The 17,585-nt window shown below is 29.0% G+C and overlaps 3 protein-coding genes across 3 annotated transcripts; 1 reads left to right on the top strand and 2 right to left on the bottom strand.

Moving 5' to 3' along the window:
• Positions 1–352: 352 nt before the first annotated feature.
• On the bottom strand, positions 353–7,466 carry Bm3166 (SD01790p, putative; the record flags this gene model as incomplete). Its single annotated transcript, XM_043075723.1, has 17 exons — positions 353–488; positions 731–829; positions 1,061–1,216; positions 1,527–1,644; positions 1,925–2,013; positions 2,594–2,803; positions 2,976–3,115; positions 3,255–3,442; positions 3,757–3,915; positions 4,348–4,462; positions 4,605–4,640; positions 4,917–5,072; positions 5,348–5,423; positions 5,574–5,684; positions 6,395–6,494; positions 6,873–6,975; positions 7,422–7,466. The coding sequence occupies 17 exons, from the start codon at positions 7,464–7,466 to the stop codon at positions 353–355; spliced, it is 2,037 nt and encodes a 678-aa protein (XP_042931657.1).
• Positions 7,467–9,691: 2,225 nt separating this feature from the next.
• Positions 9,692–15,009, top strand: Bma-eif-3.C (eukaryotic translation initiation factor 3 subunit 8, putative; the record flags this gene model as incomplete). The annotated part of the gene is made up of 18 exons (XM_001893139.2): positions 9,692–9,786; positions 9,920–10,071; positions 10,372–10,583; positions 10,680–10,769; positions 10,860–11,020; positions 11,086–11,287; positions 11,367–11,474; positions 11,576–11,685; positions 11,762–11,977; positions 12,424–12,562; positions 12,808–13,035; positions 13,198–13,362; positions 13,482–13,655; positions 13,744–13,875; positions 13,992–14,167; positions 14,393–14,540; positions 14,613–14,726; positions 14,935–15,009. The coding sequence occupies 18 exons, from the start codon at positions 9,692–9,694 to the stop codon at positions 15,007–15,009; spliced, it is 2,697 nt and encodes an 898-aa protein (XP_001893174.1).
• Positions 15,010–15,602: 593 nt separating this feature from the next.
• Positions 15,603–16,689, bottom strand: Bm9123 (Uncharacterized protein; the record flags this gene model as incomplete). The annotated part of the gene is made up of 4 exons (XM_001893140.2): positions 15,603–15,644; positions 15,834–15,937; positions 16,338–16,487; positions 16,569–16,689. 4 exons carry the CDS (start codon positions 16,687–16,689, stop codon positions 15,603–15,605), a joined length of 417 nt encoding a protein of 138 aa, XP_001893175.1.
• Positions 16,690–17,585: the final 896 nt, after the last annotated feature.

Below are 17,585 nucleotides of genomic sequence, written 5' to 3'. Positions count from 1 at the left end.
TAGATAATTCAGCCGAAAGAAAAACGTGAATTATACGTCAAGAAAAAAACATAAAGTTGTCATTTCAATAAATGACAAACAATAATAGAAAGAAACGTAATAGCACAGTGCTGGAAAATAATCCTAAATGACTTATTACAGTTCAAAGTAAGTCTAATACGTCACAGGTAAGATGAAACGTAACATTGACATCAGTTTTACGTTATTACCGGTATTAATTTAATGAGGTGAGAAATTGTGTTTTAAAGGAATGAAATAAACAAACATTGAAATTAATAAATAGATAAATGATATTATTATATAATAAATAATGTTAACAAACAAATTGACCTCTAAAGGTCAATATTTCATATCAAATACAATGCGAACAAAATGCGTCCAACTTTTTGGTAGCACAACCGAAGTCATCGTGATAAACAAATGGGTCACCGACTAGTGCATATTCACCCGCTCTAACATAGTGTTTTACACGGAATAATATAGATATTCTGCAAAAAAAAATCACTGTATCAATCATTTCGGAATTTCTGTTTCTAAAAATTCGGAATTCATCTATAAATACTTCTGCATAGTTCAAATACATCAAATTTCTATTGTGTTGCATATATTCTCGAGAAAAAAAAAAAGGCCTGTTAGCATGAAAAAAGAAAGTGTGAAGTGAAAATTTTTGATAATTCATATTTAAACTTAGGTATGAAATAAATTAAAATTACTTTGAAGTAGCACAAACCTGCGATTTATTGAATTTTGAGTTAAAATAGGCACTGTAACATTTATTTCAAAATAGATTATTTCCAATTCTGCTTGCTGCCATCGGATTTTTGGCCAGCTAAATAAAGTTTAAACAATTTTGAAAAGTAAATGCAAAATTGAAAAACATACATCTTTTATTATATGCTTAAATGTCTTCTATAGAATAAACTATTGCTGATTATTGCTATGATTCATATGTTAAAAAAACATTAAACATTCATTTCCCAACCAATCACTTTAGCCAAAAAAAAAAAAAAAAAAAAAAAAAAAAAAAAAAAAAAGGAAAGAAAAGAGAAGGAAAATTCACTCAGTTTGATCGCGTAATCCTTGTCTAACCATTTGATTAATTGCATATACATCAATTCTTTCCGAAATTATTTGCAGATGTTTAACATCAAAGCAATCACTCTTTGCGATAGTATTCCTTGCTAACTTTGTCAAATTTTTAAACTCTGTTGAGGTACTGCAAAAGAAGAGGAAGAAGTAATGGTCAAATATAACCAATGATAAAAATTTATATTATTACTTACTAAATAGCTTTCTTATATTATCGTAGAGTATCAATTAATTAATAAAACAATCAAATCAATTAATAGTAGTAATAATAATTCATAATGAAAGATTTAAAAAAATTTTTTTTAAAACATTTTTGTAATACAGTGGAAGATTTTAATTCTTAGCATAGAATAATTTTATTGATTAGCATAATAAATAAAAATTACAGAAATAAAAAGTGAAAGGATATTTTGAAATATTAAACTAATAAAAGTTACCTGTTTAATCGACGCAAATTTCTTCGTTCCATACATAAGCAAAAATTTTGTGGAATACCAGCATCCTCGCAAGTTCGATCCTTGTTTACTACTTCATCCATTAAACTAATACCTCTACCTAAGCATTCATCTTTTTAAAATCAAATTAATAAATTGTGATAATTTTTTTCTGTAAAGTAAATTTTACTCATAGAATGTATTTTTAGTGCATTTTTTTTTCGGACAAATCTTTCAAAATTAAATTAAAAAAATAAAAAAGCTTAAGAGAGAAAGGCTCAAGCATTTTTCTCTTTCAGAAAATTCTTTCCTTCATTATTATCACTAATATATCTAGTACAAATTGTTTGCGAAGGAATTGAATTTATTCAGCATCTTTATAATTTTTGAATAGAAAATGCCTTTTCGGTCATAATAGAATCGATTTCGTCGAAATTCTGCTCTCGAGATATCCTTCAGTGTTTGATGGATATCAAAGTTACTCGTTAATCTAAATTTTAAAAATATTTAACAAGTTTAAATTGTGCTATGTAACTGGTTTCAATTGTGAGCTATCATTTGAGATCCACAATTGTTTGGAGTATTAACCATACTAACTAATCCTGAAAAAAAGAAAACTAAAAAAAAACTTCTAAAAAAAGCATTAAAAATTCCTTAAAAGAAACTAACAATAATAATAATAATAAGGAGAAGAAACAAACTAACCTCAAAATTACAAATAAAAATAAAACTAAAAATTTCTAAAACCATAAACATAAACCTAAAAATCAAAAAAAAAAAGAAAAAAAAAAGAAAAAAAATTAAAAAAAAAAACAAAAATAGGAAATGAAAAATAAGAACATACAAAACAAATAACAAAAAAGCTTAAAAACCCTTTTGTTGTAAGTAAAAATTTCCAATAATAAATTAAAAAGCTAAAAAAACAAAACCGATCAAAGGCAATAGATCATTGAGAAACAAAGATTTCTGCATCTTCCAAGTATTTGCAAAATGTTTCAATAAGTGGATTTTAAGAAATTTGAATAGTAGACTTTGGAAAGAAAAGTAAAGTTTGAATTAAACTTTCAAACCTTTTCGTATTCATCATCAAATTTTTTGTTTCTTCTTGATATTTGTAAATAAAAGCATCGGGTAATCTGATACTGAATAGTGGTGCTCGTTCTTCTATGCGACCAATATAAGTTCGTTGAATTGAACCAATCCGATTCCCGTGATCTCCCATAATAACCAATGCAGTGGAATTGAGCACACCGCTGCCATGTAAACGTTGTAAGGATGTTCTGTTAAAGTGGTTGAGATTTGAAAAATGATTTGTATAAGTGAAGGAATGATTTTATGGGATAATATTATAGATCCAAACTTAGTTCAAGAACTCTTTTATTTGTCATTAAAATATTAAAATAAATAATTCATAAAGAAAACAAAATTTCATTCATACAACGTATGACTTACGACAATCGCTCATCGATTACTTCAATATAATTCGGATTATTATGTGTTAGATCAGTTATAAAATTGAATGAAAAATGACACAAATCTTTGAATTTAGTCGCAAATGTCTCCCATATGTCCAAATAAACTTCAGCACAAATCTCAAAAAATAATTTCAAATTCAATCATTCATTCTGTGTTTTAATCTTTTGATTAATTATTGACTAAAATGAATATTTTTTCTGTAATCAAATATAAAAATATCATTTCATGGGAAAAAGGTACAAATATAAAAAGTACCTCTCCGGTTCGTAAACACTGACCACTAGCAGGGATTACATTATGACGAGTATTGAATAGGTGAAAAGGTCGAAAGTAGAAATGCGCTGGTGGCGCTTTATATCCCTGGAATTTCTCCTTTGGATAGTAGAATAGTCCGCGAGATACACTACCGATATCATCATTTATCATAGTTAGACATTTTCTCTCTTCAAATTTAATTTTATATTCAGTGTACACATTTCTCATCTCATATCTTACTGTAAGCGATTTTGCAGTATTCTTTTTGCACATCTTACTGTAAACGATTTTACAGTATTCTTTGCTCGTCTTGCTGTAAGTACATTTTACAGTATTCTTTGCTCATCTTACTGTAAGCACATTCTACAGTAGTCGTATGGTTATTGCAAATTTTAACATATCTACAAGTTATTCAATCATTTTATATTACTATAATCGAAATAATTAAACAAAAAAAAAAAGATAAGATAAGAAGAGAAATTCTCCATAAACAAAAAAGTACCTTTCATCATTTTCCATAAAAAATCAATATCTTCCAGAGAAACTATTTCATTTAGTGGTAAAATCTCATCCCCATTGCCACCAATTTGTGGTAATATTGATTTGCCAGCTAATATCGGTAACAAATTCACAGCAGAATTATCACCCACTTTTGTGTACCCTAAACTATCAATCCAGATTTTTTCTTTTAAATTTCTGGAAAAATGTTACTGTAACAGTCAAAAATTGTGTTGATTTATAGAACAGGAAAATTTGTCATTCTAATACTTTCCTGATTTTAACAGTATCATCAAGAAATTTTTAATTAATCATCATCCTGAATCAACAATAAATAACTTTTCAAACCCACAAATAAGGATATTTGATATTTCAATTGGTTACTGATTAAATTTTCAATGCTTTTCGTCTTTTTTTTTTCTTGGTAAACTAAGTGGCAAAGATTACTTCTAGAAAAATTGAAAATATTTTAAATTCATTAATGTCAGAAAGTTTAGATCAATATTATGCAGTATATATTCTACTCCAATTATAAATTAAATTTTCGTATTAACTGTTAAAGCTACTTATAGGTTTTTTTATAATTATATAAAACCTTCTAAAATGATGAAACCAAGTTGTTTCATTAATGCAACAGTTTTATGCATATGTCGCAGAAACTGATTTCTCGACACTGAATCTAATACGAGAATACTAAGCGATGGCTTTTCCTAAAAATGAAAATAAAAAAAAAAAAAAGATGATGTGACATTTTTGTGAGATATAATTAAATATAAAAATATTTCAAATTTATCAGTAATTCAAAAATTTAACATTTTGAAAAAATAAAAACAATAATTTCGAAAAACTTACTGGATCTGCTCGTTTGAATTCCAACTTCTTCTTGAGCTAAAAGAAATGTTTGAGTAAATCAATAAAATTTTCTATATATATTTTCATTTTCATTATTCTGAATCAAAATAACTCATTCTACTTTACTATTTGCAACCTAAAAGTATAATAAAATATAAAAAAATTGAGTATATTAAAGTGTAATAAAATTGATTAACATAAAAATGTAAATTTCCTGTATCAATCAGTCAGTCATTCAATCAATCAATCAAACAATCAATCAATCAATCAATCAATCAAACAATCAATCAATCAATCAATCAACCAACTAACCATATCATCCATTTTGGAAAATGTTACAAAAGCTCGTTCATAAAACATAGATTCGTTATAAAATGGCTTATCGCTAATTTTTCCAAGTAATGTTTTATTGTAACATCGCACAATAAACTGATCGTATGGAATACGAAGTCGCTTACTCGGTGCTATCTAAAAGATTTGAAAATTTTGCTATTACAAATAACAAAAATTTGAAATTGGTAAGTTAATTAGTCACAATGATAATATGTTAATCAATTCTCGATTAAACTTTTGAAAAAAAATTTTTTTTTTTTTGATAAATTAAATTAATAAAGATTGCTTTTTTTGGAAAGATTGACATTCACAAATGTTAAAAAGTTTAATATTATATGGTGTGAAAGAAATAGTTAAATGCGAGAGACTTAATTTTTACATTTGAAATTACTAAAATATTTACAAATAACCTCGATGGGATCATCAATTAGCTGATACCAACTAATATTTGGATATAAGCCACCACTGAGACCTTGATAATAGCACCTAAAATGTTATTTTAAACTATTTTAGGTCGAAAAGTAAATTATTATTATTGTTAGGGTGATTTTCATGTTTCCTTTAAAGTAAGGAAAGAGAAGAGCATTAAACGGTTCTAAAATTAGTTTTACTTTTTTTTGAAAAAAAACATTGTACTTGTATTTGGGAAGTCGAATTTGCTTCCAAGGTTCCAATTCACCATGGACAATCAAATATCCATCGTCCATAGAAGCCATATTTGGCATTTGGCTGTTGCAATGGATAGATCTATAAGATTGGAGAGATAAAAATTCGAAACTGTAAATTTAATTCGAGACTACAATTTCAATTCTCGTTTTTTTTTTTTTTTTTTTTTAATAATATTATCTGATTCTATTCATTTATAATTATTACTTAATGGTTAATTAATAATTGATTTGATTAATTCGCTACTTATCGATATTGTTATTAATTATTATTGTTATCACAGAACAATGTTGATTAGTAATCCAAAGCTAATGAATGCAACAAATAAATATTAATTTTATAAATGAACATTTTATAAGCCTGAAAACATATAGATATTACACTTTTGCTTTTTCGTACATTTTTTATTCATTCTCTTTCAGTTGTTATATTATTCTATTGTTTTTGCCTGACCCATTTTCAGATCGTGTCACATTGATATCACATTGTCACATCATATTTTTGATATGGAAAATTCGACAATTGGGTGCATATTTCTTGTTGACCCGATTTACCAATCCGCAATTTTAAGATTTGTCAATAAAACATATTCACATCGAATATCCGTCATATTATATAATTCTATTGAGGTATTACTAGCTTTTCTTATACGAATTATAAAAATTTTCAATTATTTTTAATTAATCGTAGGATAAATTTGGTACAGTATACCTCACTAAAGTAATAACAATGAATAAAATTGAAAACAATTAATTAAAACTAATCGAAATCGGAAATTCTTCAAATGTAACCTGTAATGCTCGATATAACCATCCAAATTCGGTTCATTTGGTTCAATAATTGGAAATTTACAAGTATTTTCCAGTAATAAAGTTTCATTAAATGAATTATCTGGAAAATAGAATGAATAAAAAAGAAAAAAAAAAGTTCAATGGTGAAAAGAAAAAGTAGAAATATTTGAGTGTAAAGATTGTATTTAATGAAATGATTACTGTTAATTGCAGTTAAATGCAATTAGAATCAAATAATTTCACTGTTAGACACTTTACAATTCAATTCTTTCTTTTTATTTCTTTTTTTTTTTTAGATCTTATTGGTGGTACTTATCGAAAACGATTTAAAGAAAAAAAGAGAACATCGAATGTTATATTTTACTCGCATTATTGACTGTTTCAAAAAAAAAAAAAAAAAAAAAAGTGAACAATTCAAGAGAAATAATTTAATAAAAATGTGCGCCATTTTATTAAATTATTTTATTGAAGTACAAACCAGAAAAATTTGTTGATACGATCGTAAACGGATCACGTTGATATGTTCGGTACATGAAGAAATGCAAGAAGTATAAAATGCAACTGATATTAACAATGAATAACTGAAAATCAAAAAAAGAAACTATGCAAAGGATTGATTATCAATAGTTTAAACTATAGTGTGACCTATATAAAATCTTTGACTTCTATTAATCATTTTCAGAGGAAAGATTAAGATAAAATTATGATAAGTCAAATTCATAATTATGAAAAAGCACAATGAATTAAGATTTCACAGGATGTATCCTAATTTTGTTTAATAAAATAACATCTAATGATTTTAAAAAAAAATAACATCTAATGATAAAATAACATCTAACATCTAATGGTGCATATTGATTTTTTTCAATTTATTTTTCTTTTCTTAAATCAATTTTGAAGCAGTAGAAATTTTAATTTTGATTATTTGAAAGCATCTTAAAATGCATTATCACAATAATTAACGCTTTCCTATTATCAGAGATGATAACTGCGATGATAAGAAAAGAATAAACAAAAGCAAACTTACAATCCAATATTTCTTCCAAGTCAAATACTTCTTCCAACGGAACATCGTACATTCAAATTCTTTCCTAAATTAGATTACAATATCCAATATTTATCAACAAATAAAGTTTTCATATTAACAAATATTGTTGATATTTACATTTCAAAAAATTTATGTTAATATAGCAGAGAAAATTTTCTGTTTTTTTCCTGCTATTCACAGCATTAGTGATTAAGAAAGAAAATAGAAATTAGAAATCAATGGAAAATTGTGAATCAGATAGTGGTTGAACTTTTTATCTTTGTTTAAGATGTTGAAGGTCAACTTGAGGTTTTGATTAGATGTAATAATTTTGAGTTTCATTAATTCATCAATTAACTTCATCAATTATCCACTTTTAAAAAATTTAAAAAAAAAAACACTGACATTTCAAGTTTGCTAAAGTTAGAGAGATATTTTATTTATAACACTTATGCTAGAATGTAATTCTTTCAAATTTAAATATTTTTAAATATTTACATACTATTAGTATTGACTTTTTGCTAGGTTTATTAATTTTATAGTTACTAATCAGATTTGAATTTCTTTCTTATTAGTATTATTTGCTTCTACTTTAACTGATTCTTTATTATTATTATTATTATTATATCATTATTATTATTATTATGTCATTATTACTACTATTATATTATTATTATTATTACTACTATTATATTATTATTATTATTATATTATTATCATTATTTGGTCTTGATTTTAATACTTCATTTTATAAAAAAAGAAGGAAGGAATTTCTTTACTGTTTAATAATTTTTACTACAAAAATTTTTGGAAATTTCAAAAAGCAATTAGCACTGATAAATCAATTAATTCATAAATTAACTATTCACTTTTAAAAAGTTTTGAAGCAACTTAGACTACTTTTGATATTGATAAAAATATTAGCATTTCAAGTTTACTAAAATTAAAAAGTTATTTTATTTATAACATTTCTGCTAGGATTAAATTCTTTCAAATTTAAAATCAAAAATTTAAATTTTGAAATTTTATTAAACTATTGCTCAACTAATTAATGAAAATGTACAAATAATACTAAAAAGAGGTGAACAAATGGATAAATGAATTGTTGACATGGACAATGACTGGATGAAATGAAAAGATATTTGAGCAATGTGATCGGAACGGCCATTCTTTTATTTCTTTTATCATTTCATTTCGATTACACAATATCAAATTAGAAAGCAAAAATAAGATGTTTATCAATGATTAAAAATAATTGAAATAGAATGTATAAAATGAAATAAAATAGCAAAATAGAATTCATCGTGAAGTGTAATAATAGTAAAACGTTGATGATAATTTCTGATGATAAAAAAATTATCATAAAAAGATAGCTAGTTGAATGTTAAACATATTGAAATATATTGGACGATTTTGATAAGAAATATGCAAACAAATAATCTAAGATTTGATGTATTAATTAACGGTTGTCTCAATAATTCTTAATTTTTCCAAATTCTACGCTTTTTATATTTAAAAGCCAGAAAATTAAATTTCAAAATAACCAATAGTTAGAAATTATATTTCAAAATAATCGATAGTTGAAATAACTGATATTCACTGAAGCAAAATTAGCAAAAGCAATGAAAATGATAAATTGATAAGAATGATAAGAATGATTCTCTCTCCATTCATGTCTATTTCAGTTGTGTAAATTCCACTCTAAGTTATCAGTTAGAAGTGAAGCATTGAAATATATTTGGCATATATTCAAGTGATACTTTTTCATGCAACAATATAAATTGAATAAATATTGTCAACGAGTTTTTAAGTTATTAACATTGATTTCTTCGATTTTATCGTTGGTTTACGCTTTGATAGAAAGCAGAATTTGCTAAAATATGATTAGCATTTGATTAAATTGATAAAATATACCTCATACCTTCCCCTGAACACATCAAAAAGGCATATGGAGCCTAATTTGTGATTAATGATTAATCTTCTTATAGATACGGGACGAGTGTGTTGCACAGTGGTCACTTTTCGTCCTACGGGCCACTGTTATTCAGGTGCTTTGAAAAGAAAGGAAGTGGTTTTAGAGGATGGCGATTGGGTATTGGGGTTTAGGTATTTGGGGAGTTGAGGAGGAGGGGGAGGGGAGAGGGGGTGAGGTTCTTTTAAGATTTAATTCCTTTTAAGAGAGAAACTATGAACTGAGGGCACTGAACTGTCAGAACATCTTAAAGAAGTATGGAATATATTCGCATTATTTTTAGTTCTAATAGGAGAAAATGTCAAAGTTTTTCAAAGGAGCAGTGTCAAGTTCGGATTCGTCGGGTTCTGAGAGTAGCGACGAGGAGCCATATGTGCCGATCAAGAGACCACAGTTTGTTTCTTTGTGATTTTGCTTTTCGTCCTCACTGAATTGCTTCTGGGGTCAGTCTCTTTGATTCAGTTCTAGAAATTGACCGATTCGATAAAAGTATACATCTGTGTTTGATTAATAAATGCATTTATAGAGCCGCCTTTGCGTATCCATCTGATAGTGATGATGAAGGACAGAAGCGCGTTGTCAAGGCACAGAAAGACAGGAAATTTGAAGAACTGAAAGATCTAATCAAACAAGCAAAAAATTCAAGGAACATCAAGGATATGTCGAAGCTTCTGTCAAGTAAAACTTAGAGCTCTTTTTCTCAGTGTTATTTCTAAAATTCAAGTGTAACATTATACGCCAAAGTAATTATGAGTAATAATTTAATTGTTAGTTATTAATATACAACTTTTGAGTAAATTACTTGCTTTTATTTAGACTTGTTTTGTAAATTTTAGAAGCTCATTTTTCAGATATTTTTTTGAGATTTAGTTTTTTTCAGAGGAGGGAAATTAAATTGAGTAGTGAATGGGACTTAGAGAAGCTGAAGAAGCATCAATGTCTTTAAGAAGTAAAGAATTTAAACATAATTCTTTTCAGCGTTCGAAGAGTTGTGTAAAGTATTTGAGAAGACAAAAGTTGTATTAACACGACAAAATATGTCAACACCTCGTTTTTACGTACGAATTTTGGTTGAACTAGAAGATTTTGTTAATGAACAATGGGATGATAAAGAAGCACGGAAAACTATGTCGAAATCAAACTCAAAGGGTCTTACTGCACTGCGTCAGAAAATTCGTAAATATAATAAAGTAAGTGTTTCCTGTATGAAAAGCATCGAAAACTTGAAAAATGTTGTTCAGCAAGCTTAATTTGTCAAGGACGATCTAGAGTTTTCCATGTTTTAGGATATGGAAATAGAAGTCAATGCTTATAGAGCAGAGCCAGATCCGGTGGGCTATTCAAGTGCAGATAACCAAGACGAAGAAGACGAACAAGTAGCATATAACATTTTGCTTTTCATTTCTGTGTCTTACTTAAACAGTTTATTTTTGAAATGTTTGGGAATTATTTGAATATTTTTTCAGGAAGAACCTGAAAATGAGGAACAAGTGGAGAAAAATAAACCTCACAGTGAACTCAGAGATTCAGATGAATGGAGTTCTGACTCAAATGCTTCTTCCGACAGTGATTCTGACCTTGATCTTGAAGGGAAACAAATGGAGGATTTGCGAAAATTCTTCTTGAAGTACTTGTTTTTTGAGTGAACAAGCTGAATACTCATAAACAATAATTAAAATGATTGTTTTGCAGAAAAGAATTCAAGGAAGGTGGTGAGACTGAAGGTAAAGAAAAACGTCAAGCGGAAAGAGCACAAAAACAAAAGGAACAAAAGGAGCGCGAAGCGAAAGAGAAAATTGAGGAAAATGAAAATGATGATACATGGGTTGCTGTGCCAACAAAAGAAGAGAAAATGCGTCAACTTTTCGATCCCAAAACTGAAATTAACCATGAAGTGAGACTTTTAATTACCTTATTTCTCGACCATGTTTGCGCTTTTCAAACTTGATAGGCAAATATTAATAATTTTAAAGGTTGTTATAAATAAACTGCAAGAAGTTATTGCTGCTCGAGGACGCAAATCGACCAATCCCAAGCATTATGTACGCAGTTTGCAGGAATTATTCAGGATTGCTGATGAGGTTTGTTGCTGATAAGTTTTTACACGTTTTATTTTTCCGCATTTTTTATTTTCAGTTAATCTCAATTACATATTTTGAGCATGAATTCAATTAAATTTCAGCATAAACTTGGTGCTGGTGTTTTAGTAAAAATTTTGTTTTCAATCATCTCCGCTCTTTTCGAACTGAATGCACGAATCAGCGACTGTATGGATTATTCCTCTTGGAGCAAGTACGAGTTTTTGCGAAATATTTTGATATGAAAAATCCCTTATTGAATTTTAATTATAATAAATTATTTGTTTCAGAACACTGGGAGCTACCAATAGTTTGATAGATATGTTGAACGAGTATCCGGATATTGTATTGTCGATAGGTATCAATGAAGATGATGAAAACATACAGGATGCAACCAAACCGTATACTGTGCATGGTTCTGTCTTAATGAGTGTACATCGTTTAGATACAGAATTGACTAAGATACTACAAAATGCGGATTGCCATAGCACTGACTATATTGAAAAGTTTGTTTTCGTTAAATTTTTCTAATCTACAAGTTTATTTGACTTTTCCCATTAAGCTATTCATCACGTTAGGCCTCATGAAAGTGTGAGAAAGGTAATGAATGGGTCGGTTCTAGTGAAATATACATTTGAGTATTTCTTATGAACTGTAGTTAAGTGTGATGACTTTAGTGCTTGCAATTAGTTCGAGGTATTTTCGACTTTGTTGTGGATTCATACTTGTAGTTAAATCACTTAAGCGTTTAGGAAACACTTTTTTTGAGTTTGATTTAATATGCAGTAAATTATTATTACGAGACTGATTGTACTGGATGGGCTATCTTCCTGTTTTTAGTGACATCTCCCTATACCTTGTAAAAATATCATCAGGAACAGGAAAATATTTTCATTACCGTTTCTCTTTTTAGTTTTCTTAGAGAAAAAATCTTGATCATATATAATTTTAGATTGAAAGGTGAAAAAGATTTGTGTGGCCTCATCGATAAGTTAATGGACTATGTGAATACCAGATTGAACAAAGATGTATTTCTAGAAGAAGAAGTTTGTAAATTGTATATGCTACGCATTGAGCATCTCTACTACAAGGCAAAGTTTTCATTTATTTTTTTACCACTTGTTTTTTCTCTTGTTCCTCTGATTTACCGGAAAACATTACGGCTATATTTTATAATTCTCTAAGTTTGGCCTCAAATTATTATACATTTGTTGTTGGTTTAGAATTCCACCGGCAATTTTCCGATTCTTAGTTTACGGAATTCTCATGATCGTTTTTTAGCGTAGTTTTAATATCCTGTACTCTTCATTGATGAATAATAAAGTGTTGATTTTAGTACGAAGTAGAAGATTCGTTGGAACATGGGCAGGAGTCATCGTTATCAATAATGGAACGGCTTTGTAAAGAGGTGTACACGCGTGATGATACAAAGCGTTTACGACAGCGTGCAATGCTTTGTCAAATTTATCATTTAGCATTACATGACAAGTGGCACCAAGCACGAGATCTAATGCTTATGTCACATTTGCAAGCTATTGTTGATCATTCGGATGTTAGCACTCAGGTTGGCGCCATCATAGATTGTTGTTTTAAGTCCTTTTAGCTGTAAGCATATCAATCCATTGGTTTCACACTTTTCAGCTATATAGCTGTATTTTACACTTGAATGTATCAAGATTATTTTTAGAAGTGTTGTACATTATGATGCCATATTTATGCGTTTAAGATTTTGTATAATCGAACCATATGCCAACTTGGTTTATGCGCTTTCCGACACAGTTTTATCAAGGAAGCTCATCAGGGTCTCTCCGAAATACAGAATACACAACGAGCGAAAGAACTGTTAGCACAAGGAATTGCAATGAGACAGCAAGAAAGAACGGCTGAGCAGGTTTTACCTTTAAACATGATTTACTTCCCATAAATCTACTTTTTTTTATTTTGTTTTTATTTTTAAATATAAGACACCGTTTCTCTCATAACTGAAATTTGCAATAGTGTAATGTTAAGGAAAAATTGGAACGTGCACGCCAAATTCCTTATCACATGCATATTAACGTTGAACTTATGGAATGTGTCTATTTAATATGCTCAATGCTGCTAGAGATACCCCATATGGCTTCGCAGGAATATGAACTAAGGCGACGCTTGTTATCACGATCATTTCATTATCAACTGAAGCAGGTAAGGTTATTAAGCCTTCTTTTACTTACTGTTGTTGAAGAATTGAAGTGGATTTAATCTATATATGCACGTTTTGTACTATATATAGTCGGAGAAAAGTTCCCTCATTGGTCCGCCTGAGAATACGCGTGAGCATGTGGTAGCTGCGTCGAGAGCTATGTTAAATGGTGATTGGAAGAAGTGTCGCGATTTCATCGTAAACGACAAAATGGATGCCAAGGTTCGTTTATAATTATGTTTTGACTTACGAATATGGTATTTGTGATTATTTAAGCAGCTGTAATGGGCTTCGCATTTTATTATTTCTACATGTAATCTATCAATCTTCATTTCCAGGTATGGAATCTCTTCCGTAATTCGGAAAAAGTAAAGGAAATGGTAATTCGTCGTATTCAGGAAGAATCCTTGCGCACCTATTTATTGATGTACTCAACAGTTTATACTACTGTTTCCTTGGAAACACTTTCTCAGCTGTTTGAGCTTGATAAAAGTACCGTACATTCAGTGATTAGGTTTGTTTTTAATCTTCTTTTAATTTTTTTTTTTTTTTTTTTTTTTTTTTTTTTTAGATAAAAGAATTTCTTCCCTTTACTTTCCTCAGCTATTAAATTTAGTTTAGCTGAGTTTTGGATTTTCGCTTCAGAGTTAATTTCCGACCTTCCCACATTAACATTTACAGACCTGTTGAGTTGATTAGGATGAAAATATATGAAATATGAAACAGAAAATTATTTCAGCAAAATGATCATTTCGGAAGAATTGAGTGCAAGTTTGGACGAGCCTACTGACTGTCTTATTATGCATCGTGTCGAACCAAGTCGACTGCAACTCCTCGCTCTACATCTGACGGATAAACTTACTCAGCTTGCTGATAGTAATGAACAAGTATGCATATAGAAAATTCTCCTAAACTGAAGCATTTCCACTGTCTGAAACATTTCCAGTTATGTGTTATAGATCCTTGAACCTCGAGCTGGCCGTAGCTATACAGGTCCAGGTGCATGGTATGGTCTGCGTCAAGAACGAACAACTACGGAACAACAGCAACGCCCTAACCGCATGACTTATCAGGTATGATGTGTATGATACTGTTATCATTGAATGTGAAGACTGGAAAGCAGTTTCCATCACAAAATTAAGTGTTTAAAGGCTCGGGACTTACTTTACGAAATGATCAGTGATACTAGATTTTACATTTCTAGTTGAAGAATTTACAAGATAAAAATGAACTGTTTTTTTTTTTTTTTTTTTCGTATGATTCTAAATTAAAAAATTTTAGGAGTCGTCAAATAAAAATCGCTGGAACTCAAATCTTCAAAATCGGCGTCGAATGGAACAGCGCGTACGTTATTAGTTGTTATCGACTTTGTAATTTATAACGAATTGTTTCGTGACGTGATTTGATTTCTATTTCTCAGTTGTCTATCGAGTGTAATTTCTTGTTTAATAAATAATGTTCCCAGATATATGTGGGTTGGACAAACTGTCAGTGATAATCCTAATGATAGTTATGAAAGCGAAGCATGAAATCTGGAAGTTAAAAGAATATAAAGTTTCATTATGAACAAGATATTTGAGGAATTTCTTCTTTCCACCTTGTTCTTAGTGAAGATCTTCCTTTTTTCTCTTTCCCTTCAAAGTCCTCGGAATTAAATCCTGTATTTACTTAGCAAGTTAAAACACTGATGTGTTGTGGAAGATTACCACAGCAGTACAAATTATTTATAACAAAATGCAAAAAAGTAAAAATATAGGGAACAAAAAAATGTGAAATGAATAACGACCTTTTTTTACTAGGTGAGTTACTCTCTGGATTAATAAAGTCAGTTCACAAAATAAACAAACATCAGCAAGAATGTACGGTCATGGGCATTGAGATGTATTTCCTACCTCATTTTGATAATTGAATTTTTTACTTCAGAAAACATAGAGAAAAGAGAGAGAGTGTCATTTCACTCGTTTTTTCTTGAGTGTTGTCGAATTATCAGCCTATAAAGAAAAAGAAGGAGAATAAAAATAATATAAGGAGTGTGTACGAGATGCATTTCCTGAACGTTAAGTTTCAAGAGTTATTTAAGCACTTTTTTGTTAAACTACAAGGTGAATTCATTTCCACGAACGCACTGTTTTGAAGAAAAATTCTGAAAAGAACTCAAGCATGGTTAAATGAAATCAAACCTTTCTTTTCCTATTAACACTGTTCATGTCCTTCTCAGTATCCATCACGGTAAAATCATAACTTTCACTTTCAACAGCTGATTCTCCACAGGTTTTTATCAATTCTGAAAAAGGAACCTTAGGAACTGAAAACCACATTTTTTTTTTTTTTTTTTTTTTAATCGTTTAATGTAGGATTCTAAATTAGGAGAAACAATTCAAGCTGAGTTTCGAAAATCAGCACAGTTTCGATTTTCCAAACTATCAGGGATTTAATGATTAATGTATGTGCTAACAAAATCTATTAATTTTGAAAGAATAGAGAACAATTTCCTTCCTCAGAATTATACTTGTTGTTATAAAGTACGGAACTTCAAAAGCTTTGTAAATGAAAATTAAGTCAATAACATTATCTTAAAAGTAATACCAGCTAGCTTTTTCTTCTGGAAAAATGAACACTAATGTCTTATTTTAGAAGTACTTTTAGAAATATCAAAAACCATGAATTCTTTAAAATCCGATTACCGGGATATTCGTCTTCTTTATTCAACCCACTTTCATCCTCAGAAAAAGAATCATCATTGATCACTTCATTAAACATATCCGACTCATCTTGCTCCATTTCTTCTTCATCTTCATTGCCAACTGACAACTCGCTTCCTCCAGTTAGTGCTGCTGAAAAAATTTAAAAGCACAATTTACCACTTTTTTTTTAAAAAATAGACTTTAAGAAAAAGTACTTCTTTTCAGTCTTACCATTAATAGTATCAGTAACTGATAAATTGCAACAATCGTCCAATAAAAAATCATCCACTTCGAATGCATCAGCAAGTGGCGCATGTGGTGTATCAGTGCAAGGAAAATTCAGACTTAGCATCAGCGTATTATCAGTAAGACCACTTCCGATGAGCTACCCTAAGACTGATTTAATTTCTTGACTGATAAAAAGGACCAATATTTCAGCAAATCGGAACATAACACCACTCACTGCTTAATAAAGAAATGAGGCAACGATAAAGTAGACAAACAAATAAGTTATAAGAGATGAGGGATAAGTAGACAAACAAATAAGTTATAAGAGATGAGGGATAAGTAGACAAACAAATAAGTTATAAGAGATGAGGGATAAGTAGACAAACAAATAAGTTATAAGAGATGAGGGATAAGTAGACAAACAAATAAGTTATAAAAGGTGAGAATTTATCCTCAAAAGATAAGAATAAACTTTCCTACTTTTATTATTATTTACTGAAAAGATCAATAAAAATATTCCTCTCCATAAGGAGAAAATAATAAAAGACAACTCGTTAAAACAAAATTTCTTAATACAAAAGATTATTTGATCTCTGAGAATGTGGCTTATGTATGATCATTGTTAGTTAAGATTTGAGCCGAGACAATTCAAGAACTTCAATTCTCATACATCATGCATAATAAATGATCAAAAGTGAAGATATATTTAATTTTCTTGGTGGTACATAACCAGCACAACAGCTGGCTTGTTCAGCTGACTTGTTCAAAAATATAATTTATACTATTCCGTGACTACCACGGAATAACATGAATTATATGACGTTTTTCGCTATTTCTATCTTCGTAAAAATTATATGAATAAAAAAAAAAAAAAATTGGAAACTACAAATTCAAACACACGTGCCAATTCACGTGAGATGAAAAAGCAGTTATTGGTAAATCATATAATCAACTATTTCGATAATCCCTGTTAGGAATACATAAGATAATAAATAGAATTTTCGCGGCATAAAAATGCAT

Source organism: Brugia malayi (assembly GCF_000002995.4).
Source record: "Brugia malayi strain FR3 genome assembly, contig: Bm_v4_ChrX_scaffold_001, whole genome shotgun sequence".
Classification (NCBI taxonomy): domain Eukaryota; kingdom Metazoa; phylum Nematoda; class Chromadorea; order Rhabditida; family Onchocercidae; genus Brugia; species Brugia malayi.
The sequence above is the reverse complement of the archived record's forward strand: the minus strand, read 5'-3'. Positions and strand labels throughout refer to the sequence as shown.